Genomic DNA, 17,684 nt, shown 5'->3' with positions numbered 1-17,684 from the left:
ATTTCCTTATCCTTGGCCCATGTCAAATTCTTGCCAAGCAGCACCAAAAGCTCTCTACCTCTCCCTCTTTTTATTTTTCTTATTTCATAAACAAGATTTAGCCAAAAAATGTCTTAGGTCATTCTGCCAAGATTTCTTTCCTTACCTGTCATAGAATATGCATTATCAAAAACAATGCATTTATGTCTTAAGTTGGTAAGGCACTGTGTAGAATCTTACCTGTCCTTGGCCTGCCAGCCTGTTAATTAAATAACTCTGTCTGGAGGTCCATTTTCAAGTTCAAGCCATGTACTTTGGCTGCCAACATATTGATGTTGTTAAAGACAAGCTATAACACGATGGACAGGAATAAAATTATTCCCAGGACAAAAAGGGCTAGTGTGATCAAGTGAAAGTATCTCAATACCATTTGCTTTATTATTTAGGTCTGTTAGTTTCAATTTCAAGATATGAGACCCCCTAATTTTGTAACCAAGTTGAATTGACAATCTATGTTGTTTTAGATCACAGTGACAGTAAAATATGTTTGTATTCACTGATGTTAGACCATCCCAGTGTGGTTCTTGTAGGAGGTAGTCATATCTAATCATAACATGGATGAAAATGAATCATAAGTAGACAGAATATGAGAGCAGTAGGTCATTTTGTTTTGTCTTTGCTGGTTGGAATTAACCATACACAGTGAAGAGTACATGGAACCTGAATATGCATAAGTTGATGAATTGAGTTTGTTTGCTCTATTTAAGAAATGTCTGTGAATAATTTATCAATTTATGAATTTACCAATTGATGTGATGCAAGATGTTAGAATTTTGCTAACAGATATGATCAAAGTAAAATACACTTAGATTTTATTGTACCATGAGGTATTAAAAAGGTAAGTTTTGTGCTTAATGTACTATTATATTAACTTCACACATACACACACAGGTCATTCTCTCTTTTCTTTCCTTCCTTCCCACCAGCTTGTTTATTATTGTGGAAGGAAATTGTGCACATAGTTTTGCCTCTTGTAGTTTTAGGTTCTTGAACATAACATTGGAAGTGTTTGTCTTTTAGCAATTGGGAATATGCATTTTGAAATCCTACTTATGACACATAACAAAATTACAGAGACCAATGGTCCCCACATGCTCATTGTCCCTAAAGAATTGTTTTCATATGACAATCTGCATTCAGCTGCACCCCTCGTTGCATCAAGGTCAACCCTGTTTTCTCACTCCCTTTATTTTCTTTAAAGTTTTCTTGTTGTATAGATGAGGTAAAGGATTTAAAAAAGTATGTGAGTCAAATGTACATATCCTCTAGGAATCTAGAACCCCTAAATTTACATCCCCAAATAAACATTTTGAATATTTGGTCAGATGCAAATTTCCACAGTGGTCTGCTTCAGGAGTTTTCTACTGTGAAGACTTCCAGTCAGCTCCTCATGTGAGGGGTGGTAAACTGTGTCACACTTACAAATCATGCAAAGTAAATCCCAATCCATGCTCAGAATGAGCATTTGAACGCTGAGAACTGGCAATAAATGTGTAAGATCATTCTAAAGTGTTATGGCATGATTACACAGAGTTGCTTAATCCTATGACATTTACCGTAAGCTAAAGAAACAAGTTTAGTCAGCTTCTGAAGTACAAGGTAAATGTTATATGGTAGAAATTCTGCTGTGTGCAGTACTAAGAGTTGTGGCTTTGGGTGCCTTTGTACCAGATCAAGGCTGAGGCTCCTAGAATGGAGTCTGGGTATGCAAATGCACTCTTGGGATGCCCACATGGTAGAAATATTGTATTCTGATACTTGAGTGGGATTTTTTTATAGATTTTAAAATTTCATGATCAAAGAGGAAATTGGAAATATTTTCCAAAGAGCTATATATTTGTAATAGCAAAAAATCTATATCACATTTTATAAACTTCTGAAATTTGTGACCTTAACGTGTGATGTAACTACCATAGTTCACTTTCAGATGTGGCCATTCATTAGACATTGAAATTCCTTGAGATTTGAAGTTCATACTTAAGAACCACATAAGTGAATTTAAAATCTTGTAAAAAAGTTAATATTTAAAGTAAGTTTAAAATATTTTACAAGCCTCCTTTGTAGTAGCCTTTTTAGGCTACAAGTAGCCCATGGCAAGGTTGGGCATACAGATCAGTTTTCTGTATTGTTCTGAAGTCTGAAAATTGAGATTGGAATTTTCAGCTAATAAAATGAGTCTGGCCATATACTTTATTGAAAAGTAATTTTTATGTCTTCAGTTTCCTAGTTTATTTGTCTTTAATGATGTCTATCTATATGTGTATGTAATGTGAATTCATGTGAACTATCTGTATTCAGAGCTGACAGAAGCCAGACTAGAGTTTCAACTCCCCTTGAACTATAGTTACAGTCAATTGAGAGCTGCCTGACATAGGTACTGGGAACAAAACCTGAATCCTTCGTCAGAGCAGCCAGTACTAGTATTCACTGAGCCATCTTTCCAGCCTCAAGTTTTCTTATCCAGATAAAAGTATGAGACATATGTAGAAATCAGTTCCTAATATAAATATTTTGCATTAAGATCCTGGGACACATTTTTCTTTCTCAAAATAAAGTAGTTTTGGAATTCCAATCCCAGACCTAACTTACATATTTCAGAGTTTAAATAAAAAATAACTCTTTTGAATACATTTAACTTTCAGCAAGTGAAAAGAAACATCAATATTTAATAAGATACTGTGATACTTTTCTGTCATCAGGGGATGAGTTCCATTGAGTGATGGATTTAGTGTTTAGAAGGAGAAAAATAATTATGTTTTGTGAAGATTAACATTCTTCAATATAACTCTTCAGGAATACCTTACCTCTGAAGAGTTTTGTGTGGAAGTACCCAGGCACGTCTGCTGTAGCAGAGGCATATTTAAAAGCAATGCATTCTTACTTTTGTGCATAGTAAAGGAATCTAGCAATTGTGTCTGTATGATAAAAACCAAGGTAAAGGAAGTATGAAACATTAATACATAATAGAACAATCTTTCCCTTTTTGCTTCTTTACTTGAAACTTAGCAATGGTAGCTTTTAGACTATAGACACTTACAGAAATAAAGTATTGCCGCAAACATTTTATGATCTCTTAAATCTTTCGGCCTATTAAATAGGCAAGAGGAAATGATTATCTATATTTTTATTGATTTTTTTACAATTTTCCACACAGCCATTGAACCTTTATTATTCATTAGCTAAACATAAAAACATAGTTTTTAAATGAAGCCATTAGGTATACTTAGGTCCCAAACATTCTAAGTCCTCAGCGATAATGTTGCTTTTTTTTCCCCTCTACAAACTTTATTTCATAGGTAATAAAAGCATATATAGTGCTGGGAAAGATAGCTCAGACAGTAAAGTGCTTGACTTTCAGGTAAAGAGACTGAGTTAGGTCCCCCAAACCCATCTAAAAACCACAGCCTGGTAGAGTTCCTTGCAGTCCTTGTGTGTGGGAGGCAGAGCCAATTTGTTCTCTGTGGCTCCCTGGTTGGGTATCTTATCCTACTTGGCAAGAACAAATGAGTTAGAAGTGAGAGACTGTTTTCTGTTTCTTATTTTTCATTTTTACTTGACAACCAGGGTTCTCCTCTGGTCTCTATATACATTGCATATATAAGTCTCTATGTGCATGTATCCCACATTCCATGCTCCTGTGTGCATGTGTGTGCATACACACACACAGAGGGGAGAGAGAACAAATACCATTTGACATTGTCTGTGATTCAAAAGTATATAAAATCAAGTACATCTCTCTAATTTCAGTTTAGAAACATTTGCTCTGTTCAGTCACATTGGGCTGATTCATAGCTGACAAACCATATTTACCAAAAGAATTAAACCCACTTATTTGGTTTCCTATCAGATCTCCTCCTCACAAGCCAAGTCTAGCATGTGTTTCATCCTTCTTTTGATAACTTCTCAGGGATGGCACAAATGTTGGTACCGTATGTGCAAGTCAATCTGTTCCACATGAGAGGAGATGACAAGAAGGATGGAATGGAGCAGGCGATGCAGAACCAGCAGGTGCTTGCTGGAAGTAGAGCAGCAAGAGACTACAGGGGCAGAGGGTCATAAGGCCGTGACAGCAGCCATTTCCTGTGTTGGCAGTGGTATCTGCCTTCAGAAGGAATGCCTCAGCCTGCCACCATTGCATACAGCTGCCTAAGCAAATCTAGTCGGAAACTTGGAATTATATTTCTTTTACAAGTGGAAGATTTATATTCAGAGAAGTTGGATTTTTTTTCATGTTCACTAAACTGGGGGAGTATCAGTCTTGTTAGGAATGTATCTTGAATTGCAGAAAGATAACCACATCGTGATTCAAAGTATTTGGACAACAACTTTTGCTTCTGTAGAAAGATGCATCGCTTTTCAAAAGCAAGCAAGCAAGCACATCCAACTGGATGGCCATTGGGTTTTTAACCTTAATGCTAGGCATCCTGTGCTCAGTCCTGGGGGGGGTGGTCAGAGCTCTGCTTCATATTTGTGCTGCAGTTGGCTAATTCAAAACCACATAGTTAAAAGGGAAACATCCATCTATAAATATATTTTTATTTCAGAAAAACGCTGACTTGGAAGGGATTGTTGTCAAATGATGTCTTTACATTTTTCTTTAAAGATGGCATTTTCATTGTCTTATTTCACTCTTTGACAGGAAATACATTTTCTTACATTTCCCACAGTTTCCCCCTCTTTTATTATACACATTCTGTCTCTCCTCAAATTCAATTAACAGTGCCTGATGTTCCAGTATCTGAGCTACTCACATGAATGCTCTAGTATAGGGTAGGGACTTTTCATGTGATAGCAGTTTGCACTAATTCTCCTATTCATGGGATCACATGGCATCCAGTCGTGGTCAGGAATTAAAACTATAACAAGGGAGGTCAGGACTGCGGTTATTATCCATTTCTATTTTCAATCCAGATTCCTAAGTTTCCAGCTATGTTTCCAGCTAAGTCACTTGATAAAGGAATTAGTCCCTGAGGAGAATTTAAGATAGTGGCACCAGGAACCATGCTGTTAGGAATCCAATTTAAACACTGAATACCTGTCACCACAGAGATTCCTCCATTAACTGCTTGCATTGTGTCTAGAGCTAGTCTGTTTTCTCCATGCAATTCTGCAAGTGGTATCTAGTTGATTTGCTAAACACTTGGTAACATTCCATATGTAATCTACAAACCTTTGCTAGTTATAATACAGGTCTTATTCATACATACATACATACATACATGTTTGTACATACATATATACTACACAAATACACATACACATATACACACACACACACACACACATACACACACACACACACACACACACAGAGAGAGAGAGAGAGAGAGAGAGAGAGAGAGATCCCAGTAAGCACTTGTATACTTATAATGTATGTGTGTGTGTGTGTGTGTGTATGTGTAATTGTGTGTAATTTATACAATGTGTACCTTCAGTTACAATAGACTATTAGGGTAGGTAGCACTGACTCCGATCCTACTTGATTCCTTCTTTTAATTCATTAGAGATTTCTCATGATCCTCCTGTTGAATATATACAAGTATGTGGATCTTCCTGGAGACATGAGCTCCCTTTTTTGAGGAGATAACTCAGGAGATAGTTGGGGAAATGGAGGAGTGAAAAGATAGCCAATTGGATCAAAGTACATATCCCACTCTAACTGGCTGATAAAATCTTAGTAAATGTCCACCACAGTATCACCACAATATCCTGGCAGTGCTAAGATTATTCAGTGTTGCAATTGCTCTAAGCTACAGAGGCTCTTGTATTGCAGACCTATTATCCAAGAATAACTGTTGGTTCCTGCTTCTTTAAAATCAAGAGATGTAATTATTTCTCCCCAAAGGAAGTGGAATAGTTGGGAGTTGGAGTTGCCTCAGTTCATTTTGACTGGGAATAGAAGGTACAAAGAATTATAGGAAGGATATTCCTAGGTCATCCTGTCCTGGAAGAGAAAGTTCCTTAATTCATTCAATCATAGCATTCTGATATACACCGGAACAGCAAGGGAACACTTGAGATGCTGACCTCCCTGCCACACAAACCTATCAGTAACTCTTGTTTAAATGCAATGGCAGAATACTCGACCCACTCCAGCCACACAGTTGAGTATTTATCAGCAAGTCTGTTTGCCTGGGATCCAAAGTTATGCCCTCTTTGGTGCCTAGGAAAGAATATCATTATAATTCATTCATGTAGTAGCAAGTTTCAAATTCCTGATCAATTAATTATTTGTATCATTTGTTGCCTTTTCTTATTAATTAGCCTACTTTCTGACCAGAGATTTCCAAAGGCAGGAACTTTTTCAGGCATACCAGGAATACACACATAAATTCCCTACCTTTACATTTAAATTTGCAAGGACCTGGTTTAAGGCAAATAAATCATATCTGTACTGTATCAGTTATTTGTCAGTTGTTCAAATTCAATATTTTTTTATTGAATCCCATCAATCATAGAGTACCCATGATGTCCTTCTTCTTGATTTTCTAGGGAGACTCTGTCTGTGAATAGTTGGGTCTCAGAGGAAGCGGAGTTTCTCCCAGGTTTTGGAAGACCTTGGTTTGCTATAGAAGGCACAGAAGGAGTCCTTCCATTTAGGAACTCAACAAGCCTTTAATAGTCATCAGTGGCTAGAATTAAATATCTTTCTCTGAGAGAATAGCTTCATATTTTCGGAGTCTAATGCCTGCTAACCACCTTTCAGCCTTCTGCTGTGGGAGTGCTGTTACTTGCTGAGGAATATTTATATTTAGACAGGCACTGAAGGTTAAATATTGGCTCTTCTAAGTGAAGAGCATAGTGGAAGTTCCTGATCCAATGTATTTCAGTCTTCCTCTTGAAATGAGATCTAATAGTTTTAACAAATATGCTATTTTCTGCCTTTCCCCCTATGTTCCCAAGTGAGTGTCTTCAGAAATGGTATCTTTGTTCACACTTGAAAAGTGAATGGACTTGTCTAAAGAGAGCAAGACCAACAGTTATTAAGTCTTGGTTTAAGATTTTTAACAGCTTGAATTTCTTTTACCTCCCACAGAAGATCTGGGTCCTCATCTGGGAATTTCTCATTATGGCCTTTAGTTTGGATAGCATAAGAGTCAATCCAAAGTTTATAAAGCCCCATTGAACTCAAGAATTGTCTAACTTCCCTTGGTTTTGGGGAGTGTGGTATTAATTGCTCCACTCTTAAAGGGTATAACTTTCAACTCCCTTCACTAACCAGCTGATCTGAGTAGTTTATTTCTTTTCCTGCAAAGTGTGACTTCTTTTTAGCAACTCTGAGTTCCTATCCCCTAAGTAAATGTAATAAGGCTATTGTCGATTTAATAATTTCATTCTTTTGATTCCAGGACTAATAAAACTTCCATGTGTTGGAGGAGTCTAATTTCTGAAGGACCAGGGAAATTTTCTAATTTCTTCTGAAATTTGGATAAACAATTCCTTCCTTCCTTCCTTCCTTTCCTTCCTTCCTTCCTTCCTTCCTTCCTTCCTTCCTTCCTTCCTTTCTTTCTTTCTTTCTTTCTTTCTTTCTTTCTTTCTTTCTTTCTTTCTTTGTTTTTTGTCTCTGGATCTTCCACCTTGTGAGGCAAATACCTTTCTGCTGTCTTCTGCCAAAAGACAATCCTAGAGGGCTTAGGTCAGTCACTTAGATCAGTCATACTGAAGCACTTGTGGACATAAGGGATGTTTACAAATGGAATAAAGTTTTGAGACCTCTGGGTGCCTGATAAAGACAATCTGATATACTGTCTGCTTGGACTACCCTAAGTCTCATTTTGTTTTCTTAAAAAGAAGGTTGTATAGAGGGACTTTCAAGGTCTAAAGTGTACCTTCTCAAGAAGACCATTTATAATTTACATGAACCCTGTTGCCGCACGCAGCCTCGCCGATAAGGAGAACACCACACTCAGGATTCTCCTGACAGCAATTTATTGTACAGCTCTCTAGATAGCAGTGAAGCGAGGGACGGCCAAGCCCGAAAAACCTGTGGCTTATATAGAGACCTAGGAGACGTGCCACACACTCATTGGCTCTTACGACATCGCCAATTAGCATACTGGTTTTTGTGCCTTGCGCAGGCGCACAGTCAAGCAAGGCTCTCAAGAAGAACCAGGAAGCAGGAAACCGGCACCATGTTGCAATGGCGAATGCGGCTCCTAACATCTCCCCCTTTTTTATTAAATTGCTACAACAATTTTTTCAACTGTTATTTCGCCGATCAAGCCCACCGTTCTACCAGTAAGGCGTTCAAGGCAGTTAAACAGTATTGATACCCTCCACACTTATGTCCTGTGCAATGGGAACCTGAGCCCTGGGAAGTGTGGAGGACTACCACTCAGGATTCCTGGTGCAATGGGAACACGAGCCCTCAGGGTATCCCATTGAATGATAGTGTCTCATTGTTTAAGCATATTTAACCAAGCTTGAGGGGATGTTCCCTGCTCTGAGGCAAGCAGTGCTTGAGTGATAAGTACTTTATCTCTATGATGTTTTTTTTTAATTTGCAGAGCAACCAGAGTGTGATCAGCACTCCCCCAAAGATCATACAGCCAAACATTCCCACCCCCATCCACTCCTTAAAAAAGGAGAAGGTGGACGTGAGCCAGGAAGTGAAGTCTCTAACATCAATCGGGTTTATTCTGGTCCATTCAAAACAGCAGTCTTGAGCAGGAGTTCTTCTTGTAGCTCCTCAGCCTGTTGTGACCAATTTCCTAGAGTTGCAAAGGCTGATAAACTGGTAGCAGCCCCCTCTAAATTTGTCTTCAGGGGTTGGTGAGTCCTCTTTCACAGTTCTGGTCAGTCTGCTTGGTATCCAGATTGGATTTTCTTGATCCTGTGGAAAAACACAAACAGCTCCCCTGGATCTCACCAAAACTGGATCCAGGCCCTTCCATTGGTTAGTTAAGACATCTTTCTATTTAACATATTCTTTTTGAGGACTTGGAGCCACATGTCTGTCAGCAGCAGATTGCCCATCAGAATCCAGATTTAAAAAATTTAAGGTAAATAGGTCTAGGGAGATAGATGTCTTAGGTCCCATGTTGGGGCCTATTCCTCCCTTTTGTTTTTGTAAATAAGTTTTCAATGTGCCATTGGCACGTTCCACAATCCCTTGTGCCTGAGGATTATATGGCAAGCCAGTTATATGACGGACACCAAGCCTTAAGCAAAAGTGTTGAAAGGTTTTAGACGTATAGGGTGGTCCATTATCTTCAGCTGAAGAGGCTTGCCCCAAGCAGCCCAGGCTTCAAGGCAGTGAGTAATAACATGTACTAGTAGTGCCAGGTGCTCTACATTGTCTTTGTATGTGTCCCAGTTTTCCACACCTGAAACATTTAACATTAGAGGCCCTCTGAGCCGCTAAAACAGCAGCTGCCAATCCGACATTAGATAGAGGTCCTCCTATTTCTCTACAAGCCTTCATCCATGCATTTAATCCTTTCCCTTTCCAAGGTGTTGGTTTTTTTTTTAACTCTAACTACTTCCTCCAATGGTGGGGCAGATGGGGCATACCCTGGTGCATAAGGCGAATCCAGCCCATATCTTTCAGACTCATAACGGGCTGCTTCTTTATCTAATTCTGCCTGTTCCTCAAAATCTAACACACTATCTTCTTCATCCCCTGAGGACGTCTCCTCAGAGGCGAAGTCATTAATTCTTAAATTCTGAAACTCAGTTAACACAGGATATAGTTTTCTCTTAGGCTCTTCCTGTTTTTTATGTTCCTTTTTTGTAGCTACTTCTTTCTTAATTTCCTCTTTTCTCTTTTCCTTTTTCTTTATTTTATTTTTAGCGCTCTTATCCTTTTCTGCTTCTGATAGGCCACCCTGGCGTTCTGCTAAAGCTCTTTGTCCCTCTCTTACCTTGTCTTGGGTATGGTAGTTAAAACAGAAGCAGAGCACAAGAACTACCACCGCCCAAGCAAGGATAGCAATAGCAAAATAGACAGGATCCACCATACCTTGAAGAAAAGTGTCTAGACTTCTCATGCCATCAGTTCTGAATCCTCTGTTGAGCCAACAGGGTCCCTCAAAACTGGATAAAACACCGAGACGTTCGGCTTCGTTCCTGGGTTTCGGCACCAATTTGCAGCGCGCAGCCTCGCCGATAAGGAGAACGCCACACTCAGGATTCTCCTGACAGCAATTTATTGTACAGCTCTCTAGATAGCAGTGAAGCGAGGGACGCCAAACCCGAAAAACCTGTGGCTTATATAGAGCCCTAGGAGACGTGCCACACACTCATTGGCTCTTACGACATCGCCAATTAGCATACTGGTTTTTGTGCCTTGTGCAGGCACACATTCAAGCAAGGCTCTCAAGAAGAACCAGGAAGCAGGAAACCGGCGCCATGTTGCAATGGCGAACGCGGCTCCTAACACCCTGTTCTCCCTGACTTAGGAATGGGGTACTGTTTCCTCTTAACTGCGTCCCTAAGGCTTTAAGACTGATCAGAGTCATAGTGTGCAGCACACTCACTGTTTCCATGTCCTACCCAAATTTAGGATTTCTCTGATCTGCTCTGAAGTTAGGAGCTGTAAAGATACATAGAGTTCAGCTTTGACTATTATATGTCCTGTCCTCAAATGAGTCATTTGTGCTCTTCCTGCCTCCAGGATGAGGAACAGTTGCATGCATGTGCCCCTGTTTTGTATTCAGCCACATCAAGGTCTATTATAGGAACCCTAAAACTACATCTTTTACTCCAAAGATTTCAGGTGTTGTCTAAAAAAAGATCTAGGAGGTGGGAAAAGACAGTGAAGAGACACTTGCCTCAGAATCTACCTGGAAGAGTATTTCCTCCATCTGTGGTACCATTTACAAATTTATCAAGGGCCTTTCATTGGATCCTTCTACATAATATAGTATCTTCCCCTTCATTAGTGATTGAAAGTCAATATTACCTGTTTTCCCTTTAAAAATGGACCATTTTCTCTTGTTTCCCTTCTCCCCATATTTGTAAAAATTGCTTTTTTCGTTTCTCTGTTGAATTGTCTCTGCTGTGTCAGTTCCATTGTAAGATCTCTGTTTTGTCCATTGGTCTTTCAGTTGCTGGGTTCTGACCTACTCTCCCTGTCTGGTTTTATTGCTAACCTTAGCCGTGCCTTGTTTTTTGAAAAATTATTTTCTTCACCCATTCTTACACAGAACTTTAAGGCCCCTTCTATAACTCTTCCACATTTCTGACCTTCCAATCTTCAATAACATTCTTGCTCTGTCTTGCCAGGTGTTAGTTGCATAAGTGATTTTTAACATCCCTTGTACCAAGAGCTCTTCTGTGTCTAGCCTAGGGTATTTTCTTATCCTTTAACCTTTCTAGAAACGATGCACTTGTAGAAAGTATCCCTGTTGTAGGCTGAATCTTAATTCATATTTTGGATCTGGAATGATCTACTGATTAAGTCTTCAAGGAAGTCCCTCATAAGAACTAGGTGGACCTCATTATTATTATCGATGCAAGATAGTGGTTATCTGCCTCCACAATACCCAGTCCAGGTGGAAATTATGTTTTACTAGTTTCTGCTCTCTGTATCACCACATAGGTAAGAGAATACTCAATATTGATACCTATTCAGACTAGTTACAGAGTTGATACATAAGGAATTGATCCAACTATTCAATCACTGATATGGATTTTCTATCAGAGGCTTCAATTCCCCTTTTATACTTTAGACCTCTAAATCATTAAAGTTTGTACTGGAAGGTACCTGGTCACCTGTATGCTTGCTTAGGGCTCTAACCACTACATTTACAACCTACTTTCAATTTGGGGCTACAGTCTTTAGTAAAAGAGATTAAATATTTTATAGATTAGAACATTTTTTGTGTTTCATAGTATATACGACAGTTGCTATCCTTTCAAAGGCAGGCATTATTTTAGCTATTTTCTCAAAATCCCTATGCTGAACAATTGATCCCAGTATTGCAATATGCTAAAATGTGTGAGTAATGTAGTTTCACTGTCCGATTTTAGTTATCTAGGAGGTGAGTGATTTAATTAACATCATGGTTGTATCCTTGATATTATGGCACATGGGTGTGTTTTTGTCAGTGTGCCAACATACTCGGTGTTTAAACACTTTCACTTTTCAGTTAATAGTTATTTAAAGATAAAACTTTTTAGTTTTCTTTAATTTTTCCCTTGCATTAATGACTATGTCCCTAGGGTTTATGCTGCTACTTTTTTTGTCCCCAGGTGGTGTTTGGGTCATTTATTGCAGTGCATTGTTGTGTAAAAAGCTCTATGTAGGCTTCAGAAAAAATGGGGGAATGACTGCCTCAGGACAGGTCTTTACTCAGACAAATTGAAATAGAGAGTCGAATGGTTACCAATTAATTTATTAAATGTGCTCAGTCAGGCCAGATAAATCAAAGAAATGTGCTACCCCCTGCTAGGTTGTCAACATGAGATTGGCCTGAAGTTTCTGAGATAATTACCTCTAGTTTCTGCTCCATCTTCACTTACATAGACCCAGCCTAAATTTTTCCCATGTGAGCTAGTGAACAAGCTAAATTATCCCCTGCTCTTCCAAAAACCCTCAAGCATCTTTAACTTTGAGATGCTGCTTTGCCATAATTTCTACTAAGTTTTACTCTTTGCTTCTAAAAATCCATATCTGGGTTTTTTTTTAATAGGATCTTACTAAGTCACTGAGAGTGACCTAAAGCTTGTGGAAGTCCTTCTGCCTCAACCTCTTGAGTGTTGAGATTCCAGGCTTGGAGTATTTAAATTGAAGTTGGTAACATTGAGCCATCTATTTAAGCCTAAGTGTGCTAAGGGGAGGAATAATCTTGATATTTACATTTCAGGTGGCAGCTGAATGGCAGTGATATTGATACAAGACTAGATCATCGTTACAAACTGAACGGAGGCAATCTCATCCTTATTAACCCGAACAGAAATTGGGATACAGGAAGTTATCAGTGTTTTGCAATGAACTCTCTTGGAACAATAGTGAGCAGAGAAGCTAAACTCCAATTTGCCTGTAAGTTTACATTTGTAAATATATATAAACCAATGTTTTAAATGCATATATGAATCTGTGTGATCATTTCAAAACAAGATGTGATTGGTTTTTTTACTCAAAAATTGATTGAATAATTCTACTTCAGCCTTTTGAGTTTTGAACCCACCTTAGGTTTCTCTAGAAGGACATAATTGATAGAATGAAATATATATGTGTATTTATTAAAATGGCTTATAGACTATTTTTTACTAGTGCTACAACAGCTGTCTACCAACTCAAAGGCCAAGAATCTGGTAGTTGTTTAGTGCACACTGCCTGTATCAGCTAGTTTTTGAATACTGAAGTAGATTTTAATACCATTGAAAGGGAGGTGAACTTGCTAGTGAGAGTGAGGGCTACCAGGTAAAAACTCAAAAGATTCCAGGGTGGGAGAATACCACTGGTGAGTCTCACCTGCTCAGATGGGAAGGGGAAAGGGCAGAATGATTGTGGGAGGGAGTGGTGGGGAGGGGGGCAGTGAGTGGGATATAAAGTGAATAAATAAAAAATTAATAATGCTAAATAAATTTAAAGAAAATAGATTCCTTCTTTCATGTCTTGTTACATTGCTTGAAACTAGATGATGTGACTCAGATTTAAGATTTAAGTTTCTGACGTCAATAAACCCGAACTAAGACAAACACTAACCTTAGCCTTCTATATAGCTATCTGAAAGTATGTATCTGAGATATGGGCCTGGGAAAGGGCTCTTGACCGTCCCATTTTTGGGACTTATAAAAAGTAATTAAAATGTGAGAAAATTCAAGTCACGAATCAAATTGCTGTCCAGTTCACAATACCTCACCTCTTCATTCCCCAACCCTCACATCTCCTCTTCTTCCCTTATTGTCTTGTCTTACTGTTTCTTGAATGTGTCTTTGCTTTTCTGAGTGGACATGTACAATATCAGGTTAAAAGTTCTCATTTTTAGAACTCAAACTCAAACTCAGAAAGACCCTGGACCCTTCCTCTAGCATTCTAATCAGTCTCAAAAGTTTTAACTTCTCCCATTCATGGTATCTGACTGCATATCAGTCTATGTATGCAGTAAGATTATTTTACCTTCTGGTATTTTGTATTCTTTTTTTGTGTTTCCCTGAGTGATTCATCTTGAAAAATTAGAATGCAATCTTGCACATAAGCCTCATAATACATTACATTAATAAAGTACAAAGTGTGTTTCTTTTAATTAATGAAATAGCGATATGAGTTCTGGTAAAGAAGTTAATGAAGGCAATTATTATTAATCATTAATTGTACAGAGGTGGGAGATATTTAATAATTACTAGATTAATTTGGACATGAGGAAAGAATATAATGCTAATATGTGAATTAAAGTAGGGGTAAATGTGGTACTTTTTTGTGGACATGATGCTGGTTACTGTGGTTCAGAGAAGTCCTGGCTGTCTTTCTTGAAGGTAAAGGCATGGCAAGCATTACCACTGAAGAGTACTTCCCATCCCACTGAAGCTGAGTTGTATATTGGGTTATTTCACTGTTCTTTGTTTCCCTCAATGAGGTGGAGTTCTGTTGTGCTCAGCACCGATGAGTGAATGGGTAGAAATGTAGCCGTCACACTTTAGTATGGATGAAATACAGAGACATCGTGTTTGATTTTTAAGGTGCTTTAAATTACTGTTGGTAATAAAATTAGGACATACTTATTCAATTCATAGTCCACAAAACCAGTTTTCTTTGGCAATTGTCAGACTCCTTCAGTAAATTGTGGAATACTCAGACAAATTATTGACAGAAGAAATATGTGAAAGAATGCATGAAATTTACATACACATGCACTCACACATGCGTATATATTAGTTATTTGTGTCTGTTTCAAATGTGTGTAGTTTTTCTTCTCTCTACACTGAAGGTTTGAGGAGTTATGTTCAAACTCCCACATATGGTTACTATAATCAATTAGTTTTGCCTTACTGTTAAATAATTCTTGATCATAATGTTATTTTCTTTCAACTATGTTTGAGATGGAATGTGTTTATAAACCTATGATTTATACTGGATGTGCTAATGGCATGAAGAAAACGTGAGGAATATCTGTTACCAGCCAATTCTTGTTTAGAATTTGAAAGATTTCAGATACCATTTATTCCCCTGAGCAAAAACTCTCCTGACGATCTTATCTTCCTCCCTGCTTATATAGATGGTTACTCTTCTTAAATATATTTCATGTCTGGGCATTTTTCCATACTTTGACTACATGGGCATGGACTTCAAAAAGTATGTTACCATTTTAACTTTCTTAGTGGCAGTTAACACAGTGTATACCTGTGGGCAAATTTTCATTCTTGCAGACCAATGCATAGAAATACCTGTGAAGTCTTCTGATCATTACACACACACACACACACACACACACACACACACACACAACAGTATCTTAATCATATCTATCCACATCCTTCTTCCCAATCTAATGTCTCCTGATCCAGTCGACAGAACCCCTTCCTACTTTTGTGTTTTGTTTTGTCTTTTTCTTTTTAATAACCATTGAGTCAATTGATGCTGTCTCCATGTACATGATGTGGTGATAATTCACCTGACCATGGGCAATTTTTCAGCTCTACAACTCCAAGGAAACATGACTCTACATCACCAGCAGCTATTAGGTACCTAGCTGTTCACTCAGCTGTGAGTGTCTCAGTGTTACTTTTTTTTTTATCACTTACCTATATCAATTGCTTGCCAACAGTTAATTCTTTTCTTAACACAGTCAAATGTTCTTAGCTTTGTGTTTTAAAAGATGTCTTTTACCCTGTAGTTATCTTCCCTGACTTCTGTCAATTGTTTTTCCTTTTGGTCTTTATTGTGAAATGAAAAGTTATTCTTTTGAAGCACTAATAAAAGCTTTAACATTCGGCTTCCCAGATTTAAACCTTCAATCCTTTGGATTTGGTTTTGTGTGTCTTGTGAGAGGGTGCCATTTATTTGTTTATTCCAAAATTTCCAGTTAACTGGATCAGAGGGACTGCAGGAGCTAAAATCCATATTTTACTGACGGAAACAAAGTTGTTGTAATTTACTCTTTAGTCTTTTCTGCTTTGCAAAAAGGCATTTTCTGGAATAATTTGGGATTGGTTCCTTGTCATTCCTTACTCCTACTACATGCTTTTCATATATTTTGCTGAATTCGCTATGGTATATGTAAAATGTTGAATGGATATTTCTAGGTGAGGATTGAAGTATTGCTCTTGATTTAGGAAAATGTAAATAGCATTACAGTTTCACTATGTGTTACACTTTTTACCCTAGATTTTATTTATTTATTTATTTATTTATATATATATTTATTTATTTATTTTATAATTTATTTTTTCTCAAATCGTAATTCATTCACACAGGGGTTATAAACACAGAAAGGCAGGATGTGGGGAAGGGGATGACACTGGAGTGTGGGTTTTCAGGGGGAATACAGATATCTTCAGAACAGGGTATCGGCTGTTACCCTAGATTTTAAAATCTTCTCTTTAATATTTATTTTTAAAATCATGTCTGTGTGTGTGTGTGTCTGTGTCTGTGTGTGTCTGTGTCTGTCTATGTCTGTGTCTGTGTGTCTGTGTGTGTGTGTGAGTCTTCATGCATATGGTGCATATGAGAATGAAGTGTCTGTCCACAGAGGCCAGAAGAATGTGTAGGATCCCCTAAAGCTGGAGGTATAGTAAGCGTGGGTACCCAAACCAAAACTTGGAACCTCTGCAATAGCTGAGCCATTGTTTCAAACCATATCCTAAATTTTACAGATGGTCTTGAAGAAGTTTTATCTTATATCCCATTTGCTTCATGGATTTCAAGCAATGTGTCTTTTGATTGGAAAATTTTATGCTCCCCCCGCTTGGTTTTCTATTTATGAATACTGTGATACACGTCTTGAGCAACTGAGATGAGATGGGTGTTCCAACTCTTTCAAATCTTCCAAATCTATTTTCCTTTGGCATTTACATATACTTCTTGGTAGATCGCCAACTCCTTATTTGAACACTTCCATTGAGTTTTAATATCTGTTATGACATTTTCTCCCCACTTCAGATATTTATGTATCATTTGTCAGTCAAAGACCCAAAGACCTTCAGTTTTAAAATTCCATGATTTTATTTTAGGATACATTTTGTCGAAAGTAAGTTAATTGCTTTATGCCTTTCCAGTTACATTGAGAACAGAAATCTTTGCATATGTTGTTAATTGGTTAATTTTGTTCTCAGACAACTTTATACTAATATATAGGTTTTTTTTTCTTTCACCCACTACTTTCTTATGTCTCCATCTTCTCTCTTTTATTCTTCTATCTTCCCTATGGGTCATTTTTCTACAGTTATGACATTTTGTTTGTTATATGCCACACTGATTTTAACTAGGATTGTCTGTGTGGCCATATATATGCTACTATTTATTGGAACCTAGTGGGATCACTATTTGGTACATAACTGATAGTTACCCCTTCCATAGAATCTATTAGTTGTCAAAAGTTCACTATTGTTATAATTAAGGATAGTATTTAAAATTTCCATTTCTGGGATTATATCTGTATCTTATGAAGAAAGTTCCAGTGAGGGGTAGTTAGATCAGGGTGGCCTGAGAGCATGGCTTTTTTGGAGAGTCTTGATTAAGATAATTGATGAAGGAGTAT

General features: G+C 37.8%; 1 protein-coding gene across 1 annotated transcript in view; it reads left to right on the top strand.

Annotated features, from left to right (window-relative positions):
• The window catches only part of Cntn3 (contactin 3), a 262,761-nt gene that overhangs the window by 31,469 nt on the left and 213,608 nt on the right, over nucleotides 1–17,684 (top strand). The window contains exon 3 of the mRNA XM_028773027.1: nucleotides 12,849–13,024. Coding sequence (XP_028628860.1) covers nucleotides 12,849–13,024 — 176 coding nt within the window. The remainder of the gene's footprint in view (nucleotides 1–12,848; nucleotides 13,025–17,684) is intronic.

Source organism: Grammomys surdaster, unplaced genomic scaffold (genome assembly GCF_004785775.1).
Source record: "Grammomys surdaster isolate TR1022 unplaced genomic scaffold, NIH_TR_1.0 220, whole genome shotgun sequence".
NCBI lineage: Eukaryota > Metazoa > Chordata > Mammalia > Rodentia > Muridae > Grammomys > Grammomys surdaster.
The sequence above is the reverse complement of the archived record's forward strand: the minus strand, read 5'-3'. Positions and strand labels throughout refer to the sequence as shown.